This window comes from Passer montanus, unplaced genomic scaffold, assembly GCF_014805655.1.
Source record: "Passer montanus isolate IOZ18808 unplaced genomic scaffold, ASM1480565v1 scaffold19, whole genome shotgun sequence".
Classification (NCBI taxonomy): domain Eukaryota; kingdom Metazoa; phylum Chordata; class Aves; order Passeriformes; family Passeridae; genus Passer; species Passer montanus.
The window spans coordinates 12712811-12731977 of NW_024366480.1; the positions used below are offsets into that span (position 1 = coordinate 12712811).

The 19167-nt window shown below is 39.7% G+C and overlaps 1 protein-coding gene across 5 annotated transcripts in view; it reads left to right on the forward strand.

Annotated features, from left to right (window-relative positions):
* Positions 1–19167, forward strand: part of MYOM1 (myomesin 1) — a 76622-nt gene that overhangs the window by 39149 nt on the left and 18306 nt on the right. For 2 of the 5 annotated variants that reach the window (XM_039705983.1, XM_039705984.1), the window contains exons 18-33: positions 802–1128; positions 2701–2897; positions 3630–3756; positions 4485–4669; positions 5404–5518; positions 10003–10159; positions 11021–11127; positions 11251–11295; positions 14778–14914; positions 15840–15984; positions 16552–16611; positions 16805–16872; positions 17447–17560; positions 18126–18213; positions 18920–18958; positions 19052–19157. In XM_039705983.1, coding sequence (XP_039561917.1) covers positions 802–1128; positions 2701–2897; positions 3630–3756; positions 4485–4669; positions 5404–5518; positions 10003–10159; positions 11021–11127; positions 11251–11295; positions 14778–14914; positions 15840–15984; positions 16552–16611; positions 16805–16872; positions 17447–17560; positions 18126–18213; positions 18920–18958; positions 19052–19157 — 2017 coding nt within the window. The remainder of the gene's footprint in view (positions 1–801; positions 1129–2700; positions 2898–3629; positions 3757–4484; positions 4670–5403; positions 5519–10002; positions 10160–11020; positions 11128–11250; positions 11296–14777; positions 14915–15839; positions 15985–16551; positions 16612–16804; positions 16873–17446; positions 17561–18125; positions 18214–18919; positions 18959–19051; positions 19158–19167) is intronic. The other 3 variants (XM_039705986.1, XM_039705987.1, XM_039705985.1) reach the window with 2 other exon arrangements.

Genomic DNA, 19167 nt, shown 5'->3' on the forward strand with positions numbered 1-19167 from the left:
ATCCTATAGTCTCACAGACATAGTTTCACACTCACTGCACTCTTGTACACTGTTCACCTTCACCATCCAGTTTTCTTCAGGTGTTTCTTTTGAACCACTGTATGAGAGCACTGCCAAGTTCACTTAATAGGTATCCTGGAAAATGGAATGTCATTCTGATTGTCTAATCTGGTATATCACCTCTAATCTACACCATCCTATATACAGTCAGTTCCTAAGAAATTTATTTCCATGACTAAACCTAATAGTGCAATGTGTTGGTCTGTACACCTTCTATAACCCTGTGTGTTCTCCCTTTGCTGATGGATTGTTTCTGTTTGCCACTGCCTGAACTAATCCATAAAGATTAATGAGATCATTGGACTAGAATGAATTGTATGTCTGCAACACTCTCACTCTCATTTGTATTTAAGCTGCATACCTCTCAACCTTAGAGCAGAGACATGGGGCCTAGGGCAATTTTGTGAGATCATCTTCATAGGAACACAAACGTGACCTGGAAGATCTAAGACTAAAATAACTGTACCAAAGTAATACTTTTAACTTTAAAATGTTTTTTCTGCTCTGAATACTAGATGTTATTAAAAAAACCCAAAACATTATTTGTGAGCAGGCTGAGAGATATTCTATGCATTTCAAATTTTCTTGAATTCAAGCTTAACATTTTGTGCATAAACACAGTGACTTGTCATGCTTCAGTTGTATTGTTCACTGCATGCATTTCTTAACTCTGTTGCCTAAATGAAGAAAAAAGAATGTGTTCTAAATCCAAATGTCTTTGTTGTTTTCTGGCAATTATAGGGGGAGGATTGCATCATGGTGTGTGTCCTGAACTGAGTGGTAAAGCTGCTGGACTAACAGACCGCACTACCAGCTGGGAAGGCATGCATGGGGCCTCCCAGCCTATCTTTGACACAGATGCTTTGCTAAAATGCAATGCTAAATTTAATAGAGAGACACTGCCCAGTAGCTGTGGCAAATTGGGGAGTACAGGAGACAGTAACACGAGAGGAATGGTTAAGGACCCTGTCACATCTGCACCACAAAAAGTTGCTGCTAAGCAGGCAAGTAAGTCTCGACCCGGGGATCTTTTGACAGTGGAAAAAGTTACAAAGAAGAAAGATACAGGTGAGAATTAATGAAATAAATAGATTTTGCTGCTTTGGTAGGTCCACTTCAGACTGCTGTAACTTCTGTTCAACTGTACCACAAGTGGACATGCTCTACAGTGATGCATCTTCTATCAAACCTATTAATTATGTGCTCAACTCTCCATTAAGATCACTATGCATGTAATGGTACTGGAGATCACTTTACAAACTTAGTGGTTAATGAAAGTCAAACACATCAATATGGTAGTAATTTAATGGCTTGTTTGACTGCATATTAATGTAGCCAAGATGATATATTATTTCTAAATTACTTCAGTAATTTGTTAGGAATCTGGTAACCTAGTTATATATGTGGGAAGGAAACAAAATCTGTTTATGATGGTAAGCATGAAAATCTGTGTTCTGTTTGGGAATATGAAGGTCCTTTGTGGATTTTAGCCTAAGCTACATCTTACCTGCTGACACACTGTGCTAATGAGTGTTGTGTTCCATCTCTGACTAATAGTGATACCTAAGGAGGAAAACCTATCAAGTTATAGGCACAAACACAAAATCATATTTTAAATTTCAGTGCCTAAACACCCATTTTGCCCAAGATACATGAGGCTTGAATATCATTTGAGTCTTGATACCTGGCCAGGGAACTAAACTCCTCCCTAGGCCTCTGAAGTGAGACACAAAATGTTGAACAGAAAACAAATTAGGGGCACTTGGACCTAGCTGAGACCAATAAAAAATATTACACACAAAAGGAAACATATATGATGTGGGATTTCCATCCAAAGTATGACTTCAGGGGCACAAGTAAGGCTTTTCACTGGTATGTTATATATTGGATGTGGGCAAGCATTTTTCTACTAGATACAGAAGAAATATAAGAAAGTGGGTAGGGATGAAGTGAATGATTTCTGTATTGTTTTTAAAAAAAAATCTGAGAAGGAGGATTATGCCACACATTTTTTAATGTAAGTTCCAGTAACAGACATGTTCCATTTCTGGTCATGCTGCAGTGTCTATGATCATTCTGCCCTCCATTAAGGTAAGACCACATGATGGGTGCAATGATAAAATTTGCACAGCATATAAATTTAAAAGAAAAAAAGAAACAGATAAAGGCAATTCTTGAGAGGAAAGAATGTGAGACTATTTTTTTTTTTAAAAAAGGAAATGACAATGAATATTGTGTTGTGAAAAGGGGTTTGCTTTCTGCAAAAGAAAACAAATCATTGCATCTCCAATTTTTTTGCTAGTTTTTGCAATGCTAGTTTTAGTTCCTCATTTTTCACAGAGAAAAATGAGTCCTGATCACTTGCATCAGAGCTGCAATTGCAACACATTCTTTTGCTATGTATTAGCCTGCTTTTCAAAAACAGGGGATCCTGTAAACTAATTCCTTTGCAGTTTGGATTTTGCATTTGGTTTGTGGAAACTTTCATCCTGCATTTCTTATTCCAGCTCCAGAAACTTCTCTTGAGCACACAAATGTTGTCCTAATTAGGAAACACAGGGTAGGAGCCACCTGAATACGGTAAGTGAAAGCAAGCCTGAGATTTTGCCTCCTACTCACGTGTTATTGACCTCAAAACAGCTGCTCCATCTCCACCTTACGACATCGTGGTACTCGAGAGTGTTCGCGACTCGATGGTGCTGGGATGGAAACAGCCTGAAGCCATTGGTGGAACTGAAATCACCGGCTACTACGTGAACTACAGGGAAGTGGTTGATGGAGTTCCTGGGAAATGGAAGGAGGCCAACATTAAGGCTGTTACTGAGAGGGCATACAGGGTAAGAGGTTAAATCCAGGTTATTGCTGGGGGAGCAGGCAGTGTTTTCAAATCGAATCTCAAAGTTGGGTTGGGATAAATTATGATTCAGTGGACAGATGGTTCAGAGGGTTTGAATTCCATGATGGTAAATTTATTTAGCCCTATTAAACTTCTCTACAAAATTGATTGTACACTTATTTCTTAGTCTGACACCATTTATCATGTGTAAATTCACTGACATAATCTGATATTTTGTAAGTCAGGCCCTCACAATAAATGGAATTCCTACTGCTTTGGTGGACATATCCCAGTGCTTGCTGGTGCTAAAACCAGCTGCTTTTTGTGATCAGTTCTTGACCCAATTTAGAGACAACTTCGTTGAGCTGCTTTAGAAATGAAAAGCAATGCCAGGACTGAGTTTCACCCCACTGTGAGGACAAATCTTGCCTCAAGTGAACTTGCTCCATACCACAAGACAGACTAAATTGAGCAGTACCTTGTTTCCTCCCTGGCTACCAAAGTGTCTATCACTAGGAAAATGGGGTTGCAATTTGAGTATGCTAAGATCACTCATGTGTGCTCCATCACCGATCAGAGGAAAAGCCAAGATAATTATCATGTTAAGATGTCAATAATGCTTCCATCTTCAGGCACACATAAAAGCAAGCTCTTGTTTTCAACAATTATTATTGTGACTTTCTTCTGAAGTCCTAATCCAAAGTTAATAAGTACCATCTTATTGATCCTGCAGATCCAAAACCTGAAGGAAAACATGGTGTACCAGTTCCAGGTGGCTGCTGCTAACCTGGCGGGGGTTGGGGCACCCTCCAAACCCAGCAAGCCCTTCAAATGTGAAGAGTGGACCATTGCTGTGCCTGGTAGGATCCTGAGTGGGACACGGCCCAGGGGTGCTCTGGGACTGATTATTTAATGCAGACATTTTGCAGGGGAGTCAGTGGGACACTGAAGTTCATGGCCAGGCTTGAATCGTCAGCACTTTGATTTTGTACCATTACAGTGATGTCTTACATAATCCCTATTTAATTAGTAGCATTTTACAAGCAGCTTCTTTAGTTTTCCTTATATTTTCTTTTTGTTCCTCTACTGTGTGTGGCACTTTGCTTTCTAGTTTAAGTACTAGTCATAAATACCTGTCTAAGGTACAAGGTAGAGAAGAATGGGGTCTTGTAACCCTTGTCTAAATGTATCACTACAAGGCCAGATCCCTGACCTTTTAGCATTCATTGAAATTAATGAAAACAACCTCTGCTGACTTCAGTGGACTTTAGACCAGTCCTTGAAGCAGCACATTAGCTTAACAATTAACTTATTTCCCAGAGTTTGGGGATTATTTGTCCATTTTGTAAGCTCATGAATATTTGATCAAGATACCAATCTCAACCAATTAGCTTGTGTTTTGGGTTAGTATTTTTAATTGGCATGGGTTGTATTTTGCACATTGGGTCTAGGTATGATACAGAGGAGCTAAATGTTATATAAGTTCTGTGTACAGTTCTGAGTTCTGTCTTGTTTTGGTTCTGGAGTCTTGTGCACTGGTCCCTTTAGGATTTATTTTGACACCACAACCCCAACTTTTACATTTCAGGGCCGCCCCATGATGTCAAATGCACAGAAGTTAGGAAAGACTCTCTGGTTTTACTGTGGAAGGAACCAGTTTATTCTGGTCGCAGTCCCATAGTTGGTTATTATGTTGATATGAAGGAAACTGAAGCAAAGGAGGAACACTGGAGAAGTGTCAATGAGAAGCCCCTTCAAAAGAAATTCTTGAAGGTAAATAGCTGAAGATTCAAATACTGGCATAGCAGCATAACCTTGGAGAAGTCAGTTTTGATATCATCATGCTGCACTGATCATGGCTCCACTTAAAGGAATACTCAGTAGGACATATGACACATAATTTTGTGGAATGACTTTGAAATGAGTGATCAGCAGTATCGCAGTTCTAGAGATAAGTCTGAAGTAGGTTTGCAATTTTTATACTTTTCAGAATATTTGAAAGACAAGTAATTTTAAAGTGTGATCATTTAATATATGTTTTATAGGAGTATCCCCATGTGGTATAATTTCAGTATAATTCCTCAAGGCAGTGCAATTGAATCTGTACTATTAAATTCCTTCTTGTTTCTAAATAGGTGTGGCTGGCACTTATTACCCCAATAATTTAATTTTTTGAAGCCAACATTTATCTGCAGTAAAAGACTATGATGTTTCAGAGGTCAATGTACATGAGTTAAAAACATCCTGTTCCAAAACCAGTCCTCCTTTTGCTAAGAAATCAATGACAGCAATGACGCTGCCTGAACTATGCACACAAGGAAGGAGCAAGTCACACAGATTAGTCATGTCAATCTGGAATTGGATATGAAAGGAAAAAAAGACAACTGGAAAAGAAACAAAACAAGAAAGGAAATTGAATTGTCAAATACGCAGACTGATCTTAATAAGTGTGAAATTAAAATCACGGTTTTGCAACACACCCCTACATATATATTTGGTTCTTCCAGATTGGTGGCCTGACACAAGGTGTGAGCTACGTGTTTCGTGTGCGGGCAACAAACCAGGCTGGTGTTGGGAAGCCATCAGATGTCACAGATGCTGTCATAGCAGAAACACGACCAGGTTCGTTGGAAAGACTTCCTCTTTGTCATCATATTTACACAGGTTCCTGCTTGTGCAATGTGTTTACCTGCAGGCTACATGCCAAGAATCTGGTCCTTCTCAAGTCAAGCTTTTTTATGAAGCAAGATACGAGTTGAGGGCCATGTCTTAAGTTCATTGTCTGGTATATTTTAAGGTCAGAACAGATTTTCTTATCATAACTACAGGTTGAGGGATATAAAGATGCAATAAAGTTGTAAGATTTGCATGTCTCTACAGGTAGGTGCATAAGTAGAGGACCAAGTAAGATCAGCTCAACAAAACAATATTGCACATGTAAATTTTTCTTTTCCTGTATTAAACCAGTTGCTTATGCTTTATCATTCTCTTTTTCTTATGTAATGTAGAAAGGATAAATGAAAATACATTTTTTTTCTCTTGGCCTTTAAAATAAAGGCTTTAAAAGCACAATGAAGTAATTTTGAAGACCACTTTCAGTTGTGCAGTTCTTTGTTGGAGGCGTCCTTGAAGGCAGGCTCCAGTGTGTCTATAAGATCAGCAAGAAACACAGGAACCAGTGCAAAGGCAGCATCTCCATACCTGGAATTTCAGGAACCCTCTGGGCTTTACTTAGCTCTACAAGTAACAGAGGTGACTGGTCAGAGACACACTTTTTTGTCACCAAGCCCCCAGCAGAAAACCCAAGCATAGACTTGAGGCTTCCTCATCCACAGAGTATTTTAGAAGTGCAGGGTAATACAAAGTGCAAAAACAAAATCCCAGATATTTTAAACAAATCTAATATAAGGTTAGTATGATGTAAGAAGGTGCAGGGCTATAACTCAACTGGATCCATCATACACCCTCTTCTCCTTTGATAATTTCCTTCCTACACCTGCAGACTTCATTTCCCTGGGATCCTTTCCCAGTTTCTGACCCCTAGGTTAATTTTTACATCCCCCTGCTCAGCTCTCATAGACGCACAATCCTTATGACCAGAGCAGCAAAAATTCCAACAAGCATTGAGTTAGACCTCAGTGGGGCTGGAAGTCAAAAAAGTCTGAAAAAGGAGGTGTGAAGCTGGGGGTGTAAAAGAACTGGAAAACTCAGACTAGGGAGGCTCGGTGACTGTTATTGAGATGGGATGGGAAAAAGAGACTGGAAGGAGTAGATGGTCAGTTGAAAGCATCAGTTGTAAGATTGGGATACAAGGACAAAAAGAAGGTTAGTAATTGTATGAATAAGAAGGGTTTGAAACAGGACCTTTGAAAAATATAGGAAACATAATTTCAGATCTATAAGCTGCTGAAGCACCAGGGTTATTTCTATCACCTGCAAGGTGATAGAAAAACCTTAATAATAGTAACCTGCAAACCTGCAAATTTATTCCTGAAAACATCTATATATAGCAGCCCTTCTAATAAGAGAATTAAGCCACTATTAATACTAAATTTTGGCTTTGCTAATCCATTTTCACTGAGGGTTAATATCTGTGTGTCATACTTCTGATAAAACATTGTGATGATAACACTCCTCAAGTGTCCTAAATAAAGGGTTGACTATGCTACTACAATTGAGAAAAAATACAAACAAACTCTTGTGAAGGTGACCAACATGGCCAAAAATATTTGTACACTGTGTTCAGTGCTCACTCAAAAGAGGTGAACTTGAGCAGAACATTTGGTTTACAGACCTCACCATTAGAGAAGGAGGGTTCATAGTTATGACGTCTGAGGGATCACCAGAATGTGAGGATTTAGCCCAGTGAACATTCAGGGAAACTGAAAATTACTTATGTGTACAAATCTACTTGACCCATATTTTGAGCTGAGATCTGCTGATACAGTATCCACCAAACTAAGCCTCTTAAAGGTATTAAGAAAAGACAAATACTTATTTAAAACAATTATTTCATAAAACACCCTCTTGAACAGGCTTCCACCTTTCTCACTCGAACCACAAAAATGTCAAGAACAATCACACAATTTTTTAAAAATTACCATAGATATTTTGGTGCTGCCCTATGAATCATGCCTCTGTTACCATGTTGGATGGAGACAAAGTATTGTCAGGTCTCTCTAGAAAGTTCCTGCTGAAATGCTACTTTTGGTGAATGTGTAAAATTGCAAGACAACTGAGATTTCTAATCAAAGAATGCAAGCAAATAATATCCTGAATGAAAATACCTGCATTCATACAAAGGGTGCCAGTTGTCTTTATTCAAAGAAATGTGTAAATATAATTATTCAAGACTTTGCATCCACTTTCTCACTTCAATTGAAAACCATGTTTAATTTGTACAGTTATCTTCTAAAATTAAATTAATAATCCCAACCATATAAATGAGTACCAATCCAGACTACTTTTGATCTGTAATTTTGGCTTTTGACAAAATCACTCAGCATATGTAGATCTCACAGGAAACAAGAAAAATCTAAGAGCAGACTGCAACTCTTATTGCTGCCCTTAGTCCTCATTTATCTTGATACAAAGCAAAATTAGATTATGAGCTTGCATCAGACACTTGAGAAGAGCCTGAACCTCAGAAACTGTTCCATTCAGCTTTTCTGACTGGATGTATCCAAAATGATGCCATTACCTCTAATGTGTGGAAGATGTCTGCTTTATGTTCTGTTATTTTTTTCCTTTCAATGCAATAAAATGCTCAGATAAATAGAGATGTGATATGACATGTAAGTATTTTATTTCTTACTGTGACTCTAAGAGAAGCTCTGGATGATATGTTGAAACCACCAAGCTCTCTAGAGGAGGGAAATTAAGACTGTTAATACTATGGCAGCTTCTTTGCCTCCACTTTGCAGGATAGGTGGAGGTGGAGTGAGTTCTTCAAATGCGGTCAGTAATGTGGACAACTTTTTTTTCTACTCATATAAATATTAGAGGTAAATTCCATCATCATTTCTCGAGATAAATGCTATATACATTGTTGCTACAATAAGAATGCTTTGAAACAATTGTAAAAGATTCTATATTGTTCAAATTACCCTTATGGCTGTAATTCTTTCCATGTCACATAAAGTGCCATCAAAAGATTCATGGGCTAATGACCTAGAAGAAACAAAACACTAATGAAATTTCAAGCAATGAATTTTGCATATAATAAATTAAATTATAACAAAAAATTGCAAATATACTGTTGCCTAGTAAAATATTTGTAGGTCTCAGACTTCATTTATCACATATTGGTACTTAATGTGCTTCACTACTGCAAGGGCTGGTACATAACAGTACCAAAATGGGAATATTAATCTCATCTTTCATTAAACGCTTATGGCAAAGTGTGAAGACTAAGAAAGCTGTGTGCACACAGATTGTCATGACAGGAGCTGCTCACAGTGCTGGAAAAGACGTGTATAGTTTTAGGACCATGAAGTACAGAAATCTCTTACTATGCTTGAGGGTCACTAAGAATTATGCTGAAAATAAAGCATTCGATCTCAGTGTCAGGAATAAGGCTCTTGTCTTTGAAGTACAATACTTTGTGGAGAAAGTGTGTCATTAGTATTCTGGGCAGCCCAGAATTGTCTTAGCCCAAGTAATAGGACATGAGTGCCCTATTCAGATGCCAGATCCAGCTCAGAGCTATTCAGAAAAGAAGGCTGGATGTTCTCCAGCCCCTCTCAGTGCACATGCTCTCCCTGACATTCTCAGACAAGTTGTTGAAATGAACATTAATGCCACAGATGACAAGTTCACTGGGCTGCCCAAATCCCAGATGAAATTCCCTCAGCTCCATTGGGGTGTGAGGGAGCAGAATAGAGGCACCTTCAGGTTGCTGACCCAGGATTCACCCCCAAGGCCTTTTAAAGGACAAACTGGGTCACCCTATCCAGCCCAATGACTGAAGGCGCTGGCAAGACTGGGTGGGTGACTTAAGCAGCTAATTGCAAATATTCACTCCCTTTGTGGGCCCAGGATTAATGGTGCAGACGGCAGCAGGGCTGGATGCCAAGCACAGCAATTAAACCAACCTCCCTGAGCAAAGCCACTGTCACCAAAACTGTGCCTCAGTGACAAATGTGTGCTGCTGGGACAATTTGACTGCTTCCTCTTCACCTCTTCAAATGCTCACATTTGCATGTTATTCCCTGTATAGCACTTACTCTATTAGAGAATAGGAAATCCATGCTGTATAGCGAAAGCTGCTTTCCATGGAAAATATTGCTATTTAATAGCTCAGACATTTAGTGGATTTAGAGTCTTGCTTTCTTTACCCCCTTCAGGCTATTTCTTAGCCAATACTGTCTTGTGTATGATTAGATTCACGCAAGTAAATCAGTTGATTTATGATGTGTTTTAACCTGTGGATTAGAAAAAGAACTGTTCTTGTAAATCAAAGACCAGAGATAATAATGAGTACAGCAATTTATGTTCCAGCCGAGAAAATGGGAAAGATCTCTTAATCTACTCTCTGAATGGTATCTATAGAAATTTGTTTGCTGAATTCTCTGAGAAACTGGAATTGCCTTGTTCTATTCTTTAAGGAACCAAGGAAGTGGTGGTTGATGTAGATGACAATGGTGTAATTTCCTTGAACTTTGAATGTGATCAGATGTCTCCAGACTCTAAGTTCATTTGGTCCAAGAATTATGAACCAATTGAGGATGACCCTCGACTGAACATCGATACCAAAGGCGGAAAGTAAGACCCTCAGGGGTAGCAATAATCTTGGATTTGAGAGATCTAGACTGTCACAGAAATCCATCCTTTTAATGTATGACCTCAGGAAGAGTTAAAACTGCCTCTTACTTGATGCTTGCTTCCTGAGAATGCTGTTCTCCAGTAAATCCATACCCGACCATTTGGAAACTGTAGCTTGCACAGAATGAGTCAGACCTCCTCTGTAGGCACTTTAGTGATGTTTAGGCATGGGGAGATAAAATCTGAGCCCTGTCACCTTACAACCTGTCAGTTAAGGCAGATGATATTAAATAATACTATCCAAATAATAACATTATCTGGCTTCTTAAAAATGCTTTTGCCCTGTAACACAGCCGTAATCTTTGGAACTGCTGCAGTAAGCAAGGCTCTCTTATGTCAACATCACCATGGCCTGATTTAGTAACTTTTATAACATCTCTAAGCCTACTCTGTTTCATCAGGCTTTTCCCAGAGGAAGACGAGGTGAATGCACAGGTTCAGCCCATGAAGGGCCTATGTGCTTTCCTAGTGATAGAAGCCACATTGAAAGAAACAGTGGCCCACCATAGTCATGGTGCTGCCATATGGAATATGAGTCGACCTGTATCTACAGTATCCTTCCAGGGTCATCAAAGCCTTGACAACATGCTTTTTTTCTTTTGGTTCCATCACCATTTGTACCACACATGGTAGGACTTGCTCTGATTTATAGCTGACAGAGCCAAACATTTGTCTGTTCAGTCAGAGCAAAAGCTAACACAAGGCTATTCATATCTGGTAATATAGACAGAAAGGAGGAGTTTGGTTCAGATGGATTTCACCTTTTCATCATAATGTTTTGGTTTTTTTTTTTCCTTATAGGTCAAAACTTTCCTTTAAGGATCTTGGAGAAGATGATCTGGGAATTTACTCTTGTATTGTTACAGACACTGATGGAGTTTCATCAAGCTACACAATTGATGAGGAAGGTAGACACAATGCCTACTAAGCATGCCTAGTTTGCTTTCACATCTGTTTTTCTCTGCTGCTGTGTCTCTCAGATCCAAAAGGCATGCACACACCTCACATTACTTCTTTTATGTCTTTTGCAGAAATGAAACGCCTGCTTGCTCTGAGCCATGACCGCCAATTCCCAAGTAAGTGAATCAATCGTGTCTGTAGGGGAGAGCTTTGCATGCATGGGCTATCACAAACCTGATCTTGTTGAAGATGTCCCTGGTTACAGCTAGGCTTGGACTAGCTGACCTTTGGAGGTCCCTTCCAACCCAAACTATGAGTCTATGGTCACAAAGCCCCTGCCACCATCAGGTAAGGAGGTCAATAGTAGTAATTTCAAGTGAAAGTAGCTCTGGATTGAAAAAATTAAGATTCTTTTTTTTTCTCTCCCTCTTTCATTACATTTGTATATTACTGATGTTCTTCCCAAACAATTGCAGGCTACCAATCTACATAAGAAGTCTGTATAACAACTGGAAAATTAGTATCATATTGGCTTTGCTTCTTCTGCAGAACAGGCTTTAATACTTATTCAGCATGCTTGACCTGATTTGAAAACCAGAATTTGAAAGATTCTCTAATTTTACTCCAACCAAAGTTAACATAAGTTAAATTTAAGGTTAACAAATTTGGCAAGTGTAGTAAATTCAGCTGTAATGACGTATATGTACAGAATTTTCCTGCTGAAATTCATTTTCTCCCTCATTCCTGGAACATTTGACAAAATTTGAACCTGCTGTTTACTCTTGGGATGGTATTTTTGTCAGTTCCACAGACATTTATGATACCCTGGTAGTAGCACAATTTGGTTATTTTTATTGGAAGACTACTTGAATAAATGGGGGAAAAATAATAGTGGATTACATAACGAATCATAAAGCACACAGCAAGATGAGACCTAAACCTGGTCTTATCTCCCACTATATTCTCTTCTTTTTCATTCCAGGCACTAAAACTTTAGCCTGCATTTTAAAATCTTCAGCTTAGTGCATGCAGTTCTGGAACCTCTTCCAACTCAGCCCACATTGCACCTCTCAGCCCGGCCTATCCTTGGCTACAGAAATGGTCTTTTTGCCTACATCTTCTCTCTCATTTCCTTCTTTGTCTTTTTCTCATCAGCTCTACTCTTCTGAACATACTGTGTCACCTTTTGATAGCTTAATGACAGCCCAAACAAACTCTTGTTTACTTCTGCTCCTCCCAATTATCTTCTCCTAATTATATTTTCACACTACAAGTTGGTCATCACAAAACCTTGCTGCTGTTGCATGACTTTACTTGCCCTGACCCTTCCCTTCTTGAGGACTCTTTCATGCTTTGTGTTCACTACCAATGTCATAAAAAAAAGCTCCTCAGAAAACAGATAATATAATACTCTTTCATGCTTTGTGTTCACTACCAATGTCATAAAAAAAGCTCCTCAGAACACAGATCATATAACCCTTTTTGCACTGTATGAGGTAACAGCACAGACATAGCTGTGCATGATCTTCCAGAAAGCACAGGCAGAAAAGGGAGATCACTGCAGAAAGTATCCTTAAGGAGGAAATTGTCTCATATGCTTTGGCCACTTTGGGCCCTTGTGTACTCTTCAAGAAAAATATATATTACAACTAGGGGGTGGGATTCAGTTGTTTGTACTTCTGAGCAGCAATTAATGGAACTTCTGCTTAGAAACACAAGCAGCCAATAACTCCATGGGAAAATGGATTGCTGGAATAAGAGCCTTACAGAACACAGCCACGTATGGGTACAACAGTGTGTTGGTATGAGGTAAAAAGAAACTCTTCCAACTCCTCAATTTAGCAACTGCCCAAGGGCTGCCTGTCAAGTGCTGCCAGTAATTTGTAATGCTATACAAATAGGATGTAAAACCACTGTAAAATGCCTAAAATAGCTATTGGTGCTTATGGAAATATTTTAAATAAGACTTCTGTTCATGGCAGACTTTAAGGCAAATTTGTCCAGTTCCCTTAGGCTGAGAAGCGATCAGACTTTTCTCCAAAAAAGAATCCTTTTGCATCCTTTCAGCCATTTATTTAACAGCTGCTAAGATACTTTTCTCCCTTCCATGTTAGACTAAGATATTCTTAGTTAATAACAGGCAAGCCAAGTGGGGGTTTAAAATTTCTGTAGAGCTGACAGTGAGACAAAAGCAGTGCAGCCTGATGTCTATTCACACTCCCACTTGCTTCCTGTAGCATTTCAGTTGCTTTGTTTTAAGAAGTTATGCAAGCCCTGAGATTCCTTCTGTTTCTTACACACACAGTGATGTGCTGGGTGAGGAAGGGGACACACTTCCATGAGTGGGTCTTTGCCCCATTCCCTCATGGCAATGCTGCCCTTCCAGCCTCCAGGCTTTTCCTGCTCTGGTTAAGCATGTGCTTTTCCATAATTCTCTTTGTTTCCTGGTGATTGTTGCCTCACCTCCCAGGAGCTTTGTTTTTATCAGAGGCAGACCCTGTGCCACTCAGGCACTAAAAGCACAGTGCAAATAGCAGGATGAGAGAAATGAAGCACTACTTTGGTCCCAATCCTGCCCTGCTGCAGCTGAGCCTCTGCATACATGGAACTAAAGAAACCAGCCTGCCCTGGGAGGTGTGTCTGTGCACACATGATGACTATATCATCATGTGTTTTGCAACGTGTTTGTACGCTGCTCTCAGCTGTTCCATGCTACATCCTAGCAACACAGACTTTGCACTACTGAGAAAGTGCAGCCTGGGGGGAAGTTCACACACAGCAGCACACATAATGCTGAGAATATGATTTTTACTGAGAATCTGCACATCCACCAAGACAGATAACACGGCGGAAGTCAGTGAGATGAGCAATATGCCCCCATGTCAGAGTCTAACTCATCGTGCTTAATGTTGCTGATTATGGTGTCTTAAAGAAAATTTAAAGTGAAACCAAGCTGAGGACTGTTACTAACAGGAGCTAGCTAACTAAAAAAGAGTTACCTATGGTATAGCACATGATTTTTACATATTTTTTCCCTGTTGACACACTGAATTGGTTTGTATGTGGGGGTTTCAGTTACTTATAAGAAAACAAAATGTACTGGGGAGACTAAGGATGAGTTTGGATATTTGGTGAATTCTGGAGGTGGAGGTTCCACTCGGTAGAGGATCAGAGTGTTTTCAAAAATCTCCCAACCTACAGCTCAGCAGCTGACTTTCTGATCTGGCTTTGTGCTTGGAGATCTTTTGTGTTTTGTTTTGTTTTTTTCCCCTCTGAGTCAGTTCACTGTCTTACAGTAATATTATTAGACAACTCATTAAACATGGGTCTGCAGCATACAGACTCACATAATGCTGCACAGATACTTGCAGCTTGCATTTGAAATAGCCTTGTTTTAGAATGGAGCACAACTCAAATCTTGAATGCTTTTAGTTTGGCCAGACCTTGTGATTGAAGGATCAAAAGAGTAAATCTCATCTGTCATTCTAGGTACACGTGGGTGGAGAAGCATTCTGTCTATGTGAAGAGCTGCTATCAGCTAGTTACCTTGCATACAGTATTAGAATATGGAAAGATTAAGTGGCTTTCTGGTTGTAGCAGACAATAGCTGTTGGGGCACAGGCAAAACAGACATCATTCCTTTCTTTCTTCATTGTAGCTGTCCCACTTATCTCTGAGTTGGCAGTGGAAATCTTGGAAAAAGGAGAAGTGAGATTCTGGCTGCAAGCTGAAAAACTGTCTGGCAATGCAAAGGCCAATTTTGTATTTAATGATAAGGAGATTTTCAATGGAGAGGTAAGGCTTTTCACTGCTTACATGTGTTTGTATTTTCATGAGTATCAATGGGGATTAGTGTCTCTAGTATACCTCCAACTAGTGTTCCACTCTGATGAATTTTCATGAGAAATAGCATATGTCATGGAAAGCATGATTAGAAAGATTTTATCCATAGTTTTGAGGTCAAGATGAATTCTACTGGATACATTTTGTAAAGGGAAGGTGTATGCCTTCCTGCCACTTTTGTGAATACCATGTGTTTTATTAACTGTGGTTTCAAGGAATCACTGCAATTGCCCAGACTCCTCCCACCTCCATCTAGAGCCCTAGAATACCCTTGTCCTCACCTTTTAACTGTGGTTTCAAGGAATCACTGCAATTGCCCAGACTCCTCCTACCTCCTTCATCTAGAGCCCTAGAATACTCTTGTCCTCACCTCTCTTTGTGGTTTGAAGGAATTTATTACACCCCAGAAAAATTCCCAAGTGGTTGTTTCCAGCTGCAGAACTTGTTACCCCCAAAAACAGGACATGGCATGACTTTGTTGCAGCACTGATACCAAATAGAAGGCAGAGAGGGGGCATTCCAGACACAGCCTTGTGCAGTATAATCACCCTCAAAGAAAGCATTATTCTGAAGAGATGCAAATCTAAACCTTTCTAATGAAAAGGAACATAGTACTCTCTGTGCAACAGGCATGACATGTGCTTGTACAGCATCAGTAAATAAACAGATTTATTTATTTATTTGGTTGTACCTTTGGAGCTGGAGCTAGAGATAGTGAGTCTAGAATAGGATAGGGATCTGAACAAATGGGAACCTGAAGAAGTGGGACTCCAAATACAGAAAACAAAGTTTCTCCTAAAGAGACCATTATAACACTTCACAAATATTTTCTGTCTCTGACATGTATTAATTGTTGCTTTACTTTCCACTCCTGCAGAAATATAAAATGAAGGTGGACAAGAATACCGGCCTTATTGAAATGATTATGGATAAACTCGAGGAGAAGGATGAAGGCACTTACACGTTCCAGCTGCAGGATGGAAAAGCAACCAATCAATCTAGTCTTGTCCTCATTGGTGATGGTAGGCTAATCTGTATTATGCAGTGGGCTGGCTTTTCACTCTTTTCAATACCAATAGACCTTCCAGTTTTTTTATGTCACAGTTTTGCCTACCTCCTACAGGACAGGGCGTATGTGTAAACTGAAATTTTTAAAGTGATGGGAGAAATGGGAATTATTACAGAAATGTGAAATACTGCAGCATATCGTGGTTTGCTTGCCTATGGGTGGAATGAAAATTTCCCATCTAAAAAGCCCATTCAGCTGGGAACAAGTAGCTGCACCTGTTAGAGCTCAAGCAGCTGCTGACTCTGCTGCCTCTCATTTGCCTTCCCACCAGGGGCTGGGGATTGCACATCATCAGGCAGGACACACAAATCTCCTGATGACTGCAAGCAGCTAGGGAAGTTGAGTTAGCCATAATCAGCTTCTGACACTCTGGAATGTCCAGTGAAAACCTGATCCTGTGGCCAGCTCCTCACTAACATCCAAGGGACAGAGTTAGACTGAACTGTTACAGTGACATTCAGCATTCTACAAATGGCACATGAAGTTTAACCTTGTATTTCTTACTGGTTTTAATTCCTAGTATTCAAGAAGCTACGGGATGAAGCAGATTTCCAGAGAAAAGAGTGGCACAGGAAACAAGGTGATAATAGAAATACTTATAAGTATCACATATGTGTTAGTCTGTTAAGAGTTTGTTTATAGTTATATACATTCATTTGAAATACATGGGTTTTGTTTAAAATACAACAGAATTCTTGTCAAGTAAAATACATCTGTCTTTTCATGAATACCATTGATGTGACCTTTAAAAATATACCTGTAATTTCAAACAGGTCCTCATTTCGTGGATAAACTGGGATGGGAAGTTACTGATGAGTGTAATGTGATGTTGAAATGTAAGGTAAGTGGCAAGGAAAACCCTGAGTACAATATTCAGAGTACACCACACTGGACTACCATTACCTCGGTGGTTGGGAAGGGGCTAGAGATGCCCTTTGCTTTTGTACTCCCAGCTGCATGTTGGACAGTGACAGAGCCTCCAAAGGTTAATCCTGCCGAGGCAACAGCTCGTTGCATGTAACAAAATATGTTGGAAAATAGCTTGAATTTCTTTCTTCAGGTCTATCAGCCACCCACTCAGAGAAAGGCACCTGAAAGGAATGACAAGTCTTTATAAATCCAGGGACTAATTCATTTTTGACCTGTTTATGCATGTAGAAATTCCCTGGGCAGGATCTACTCATTCCCTGGTCTCCTTTTCTCTCTGTTTGCATCCCTGTTGTTTTCCCTCTTGCCTCTCTCATTTTAAAATTGAGGCCTGCAGTAACTCACTGCAATCAGGTTGTAAAGCTTGCTGTTCTTCTGTGAGAGACCTGAACACGCTAACCCATGGAACAAGCTAACCCAAATTACAACACTGAGCTCCCCTGCTCAGATTAAGTGAATAATTGCAATGTGGTTTTCATCCATTTTAGGTGGCTAATATTAAGAAGGAAACACACATTGTATGGTACAAAGATGACAGGGAGATAATGGTAGATGAAGAACATGACTTTAAGGATGGCGTGTGTACTCTCCTGATATCAGAGGTGAGTGACTGTCTTCACTAGCCTTCAGTTGAAATTATTGTTCAGATGAGTTATATGATTTAATCTGGTACTCCGGCAGAACAATTGAAAAAGGAAGTGGGTTTTAAAAATGGAAAAGCTCATAAGGCGTCTGTGTTTTCACTAAAGCAAATGTCTGTCTGTAACTGCTTGTTCAGATTTTCAGGAAATGATGACAGAAGAGATAATAAGCTTGTCACTTCCTTTGCATGTCAATTTAGCAACAGATTGGGACCACATTTCTATTCTGAATAGCATTTGGAAAGTTCTTGTCACTCAGGCTTTCAGAGTCACCAGAGGGGTCTGGTTCATACCCAGCCTTGCAGCAGATTTGGGGTAGGACAAGGTCCTGCATCCCAGGACCTCCTGCCAAAGCCCATCTCACCACCCCAGGCAGGAGTAGGGCAGCTGGGGGGCACGGGGGCAGCCTCAGGCATCAGGTACCTGCTGGGGACAGGGACAAGATATCAACTGGGTTCACAAGTAGAATCTATATTTTTCTACAGTACTTATTCTGAAAACTGGTTTTATCATTGCAATGTTGCAGTTTTCTAAGAAAGATGCTGGCACATATGAAGTCATACTGAAGGACGACAGAGGAAAGGACTCCAGTGAGCTGAAGCTCAAGGACACAGGTCAGAGCCTGGCTGTGGTCAGCCACACCAGCAGATACCAGGACTGAAGTGGGTTCAGGGTAATACAGGCATCTGCACATGTTGCCTTCCTGTGGCTTTGGGCCTCATGCATACAATATCATCTGATTAGAAAAACTGAGATTTTTCAGTTCAAATAATGTTTGAATACAGCTTATTGCATCTGGATTCTGTATAATTCTGGGAGCATACAGTGATTACCACTAAGCAAAATGACAACAGATTTCCTCAGGGGGCCATCAATAAGCTTACAAGTATAGAAAAACATTAGAGAAGTAGATAATTTAAAAATATTTTTAGTATATTTTGGAAATTACTTAGAGGCCTTTCCACTTACTGTGATTACTATGTTCTTAACATTCCACTCCTATGCATTAGAATGTATATAAATGGGTTAGCATTCCAGCTGAACAGTGTCTTACAAAAAAAAGTAAAAAATATAACAGTGTTTTGTTCAGCTGCAGCAGTATTCATCAAGACTGCACTTAAATAAAGTCTGGAAACTGTAAAATAACAGGCTACATTTCTGCATTACTCTGATTTCTAATACGCTTGAAAAGGTAGCTTTTTCAAAAACTGGTTTTTCAAACCTTCTGGGGAGAATATTTCAGAGCCAGTACTTGTTCCACTGTTGACTGTTCTTGAACTACAGACAGAGAGTCTTAGTCTCTGGATTTTATTTCCACAGCTTTTGCAGATCTGATGAATGAAGTATGCAGAAGGATTGGTAAGCACTTAATTCTTTTTTCTAATGAATGACTCATTGTGGCACTCAATGAATGGCTGTATGGCTGCATAAAACCATGTGCTCTTCTTTCAGCTTTATCTGCAACAGACCTGAAAATCCAGAGCACAGCTGAGGGTATCAGACTGTACTCCTATGTTACTTATTATGTAGAAGATTTGAGAGTAGGCTGGGTGCACAAGTAAGTACAC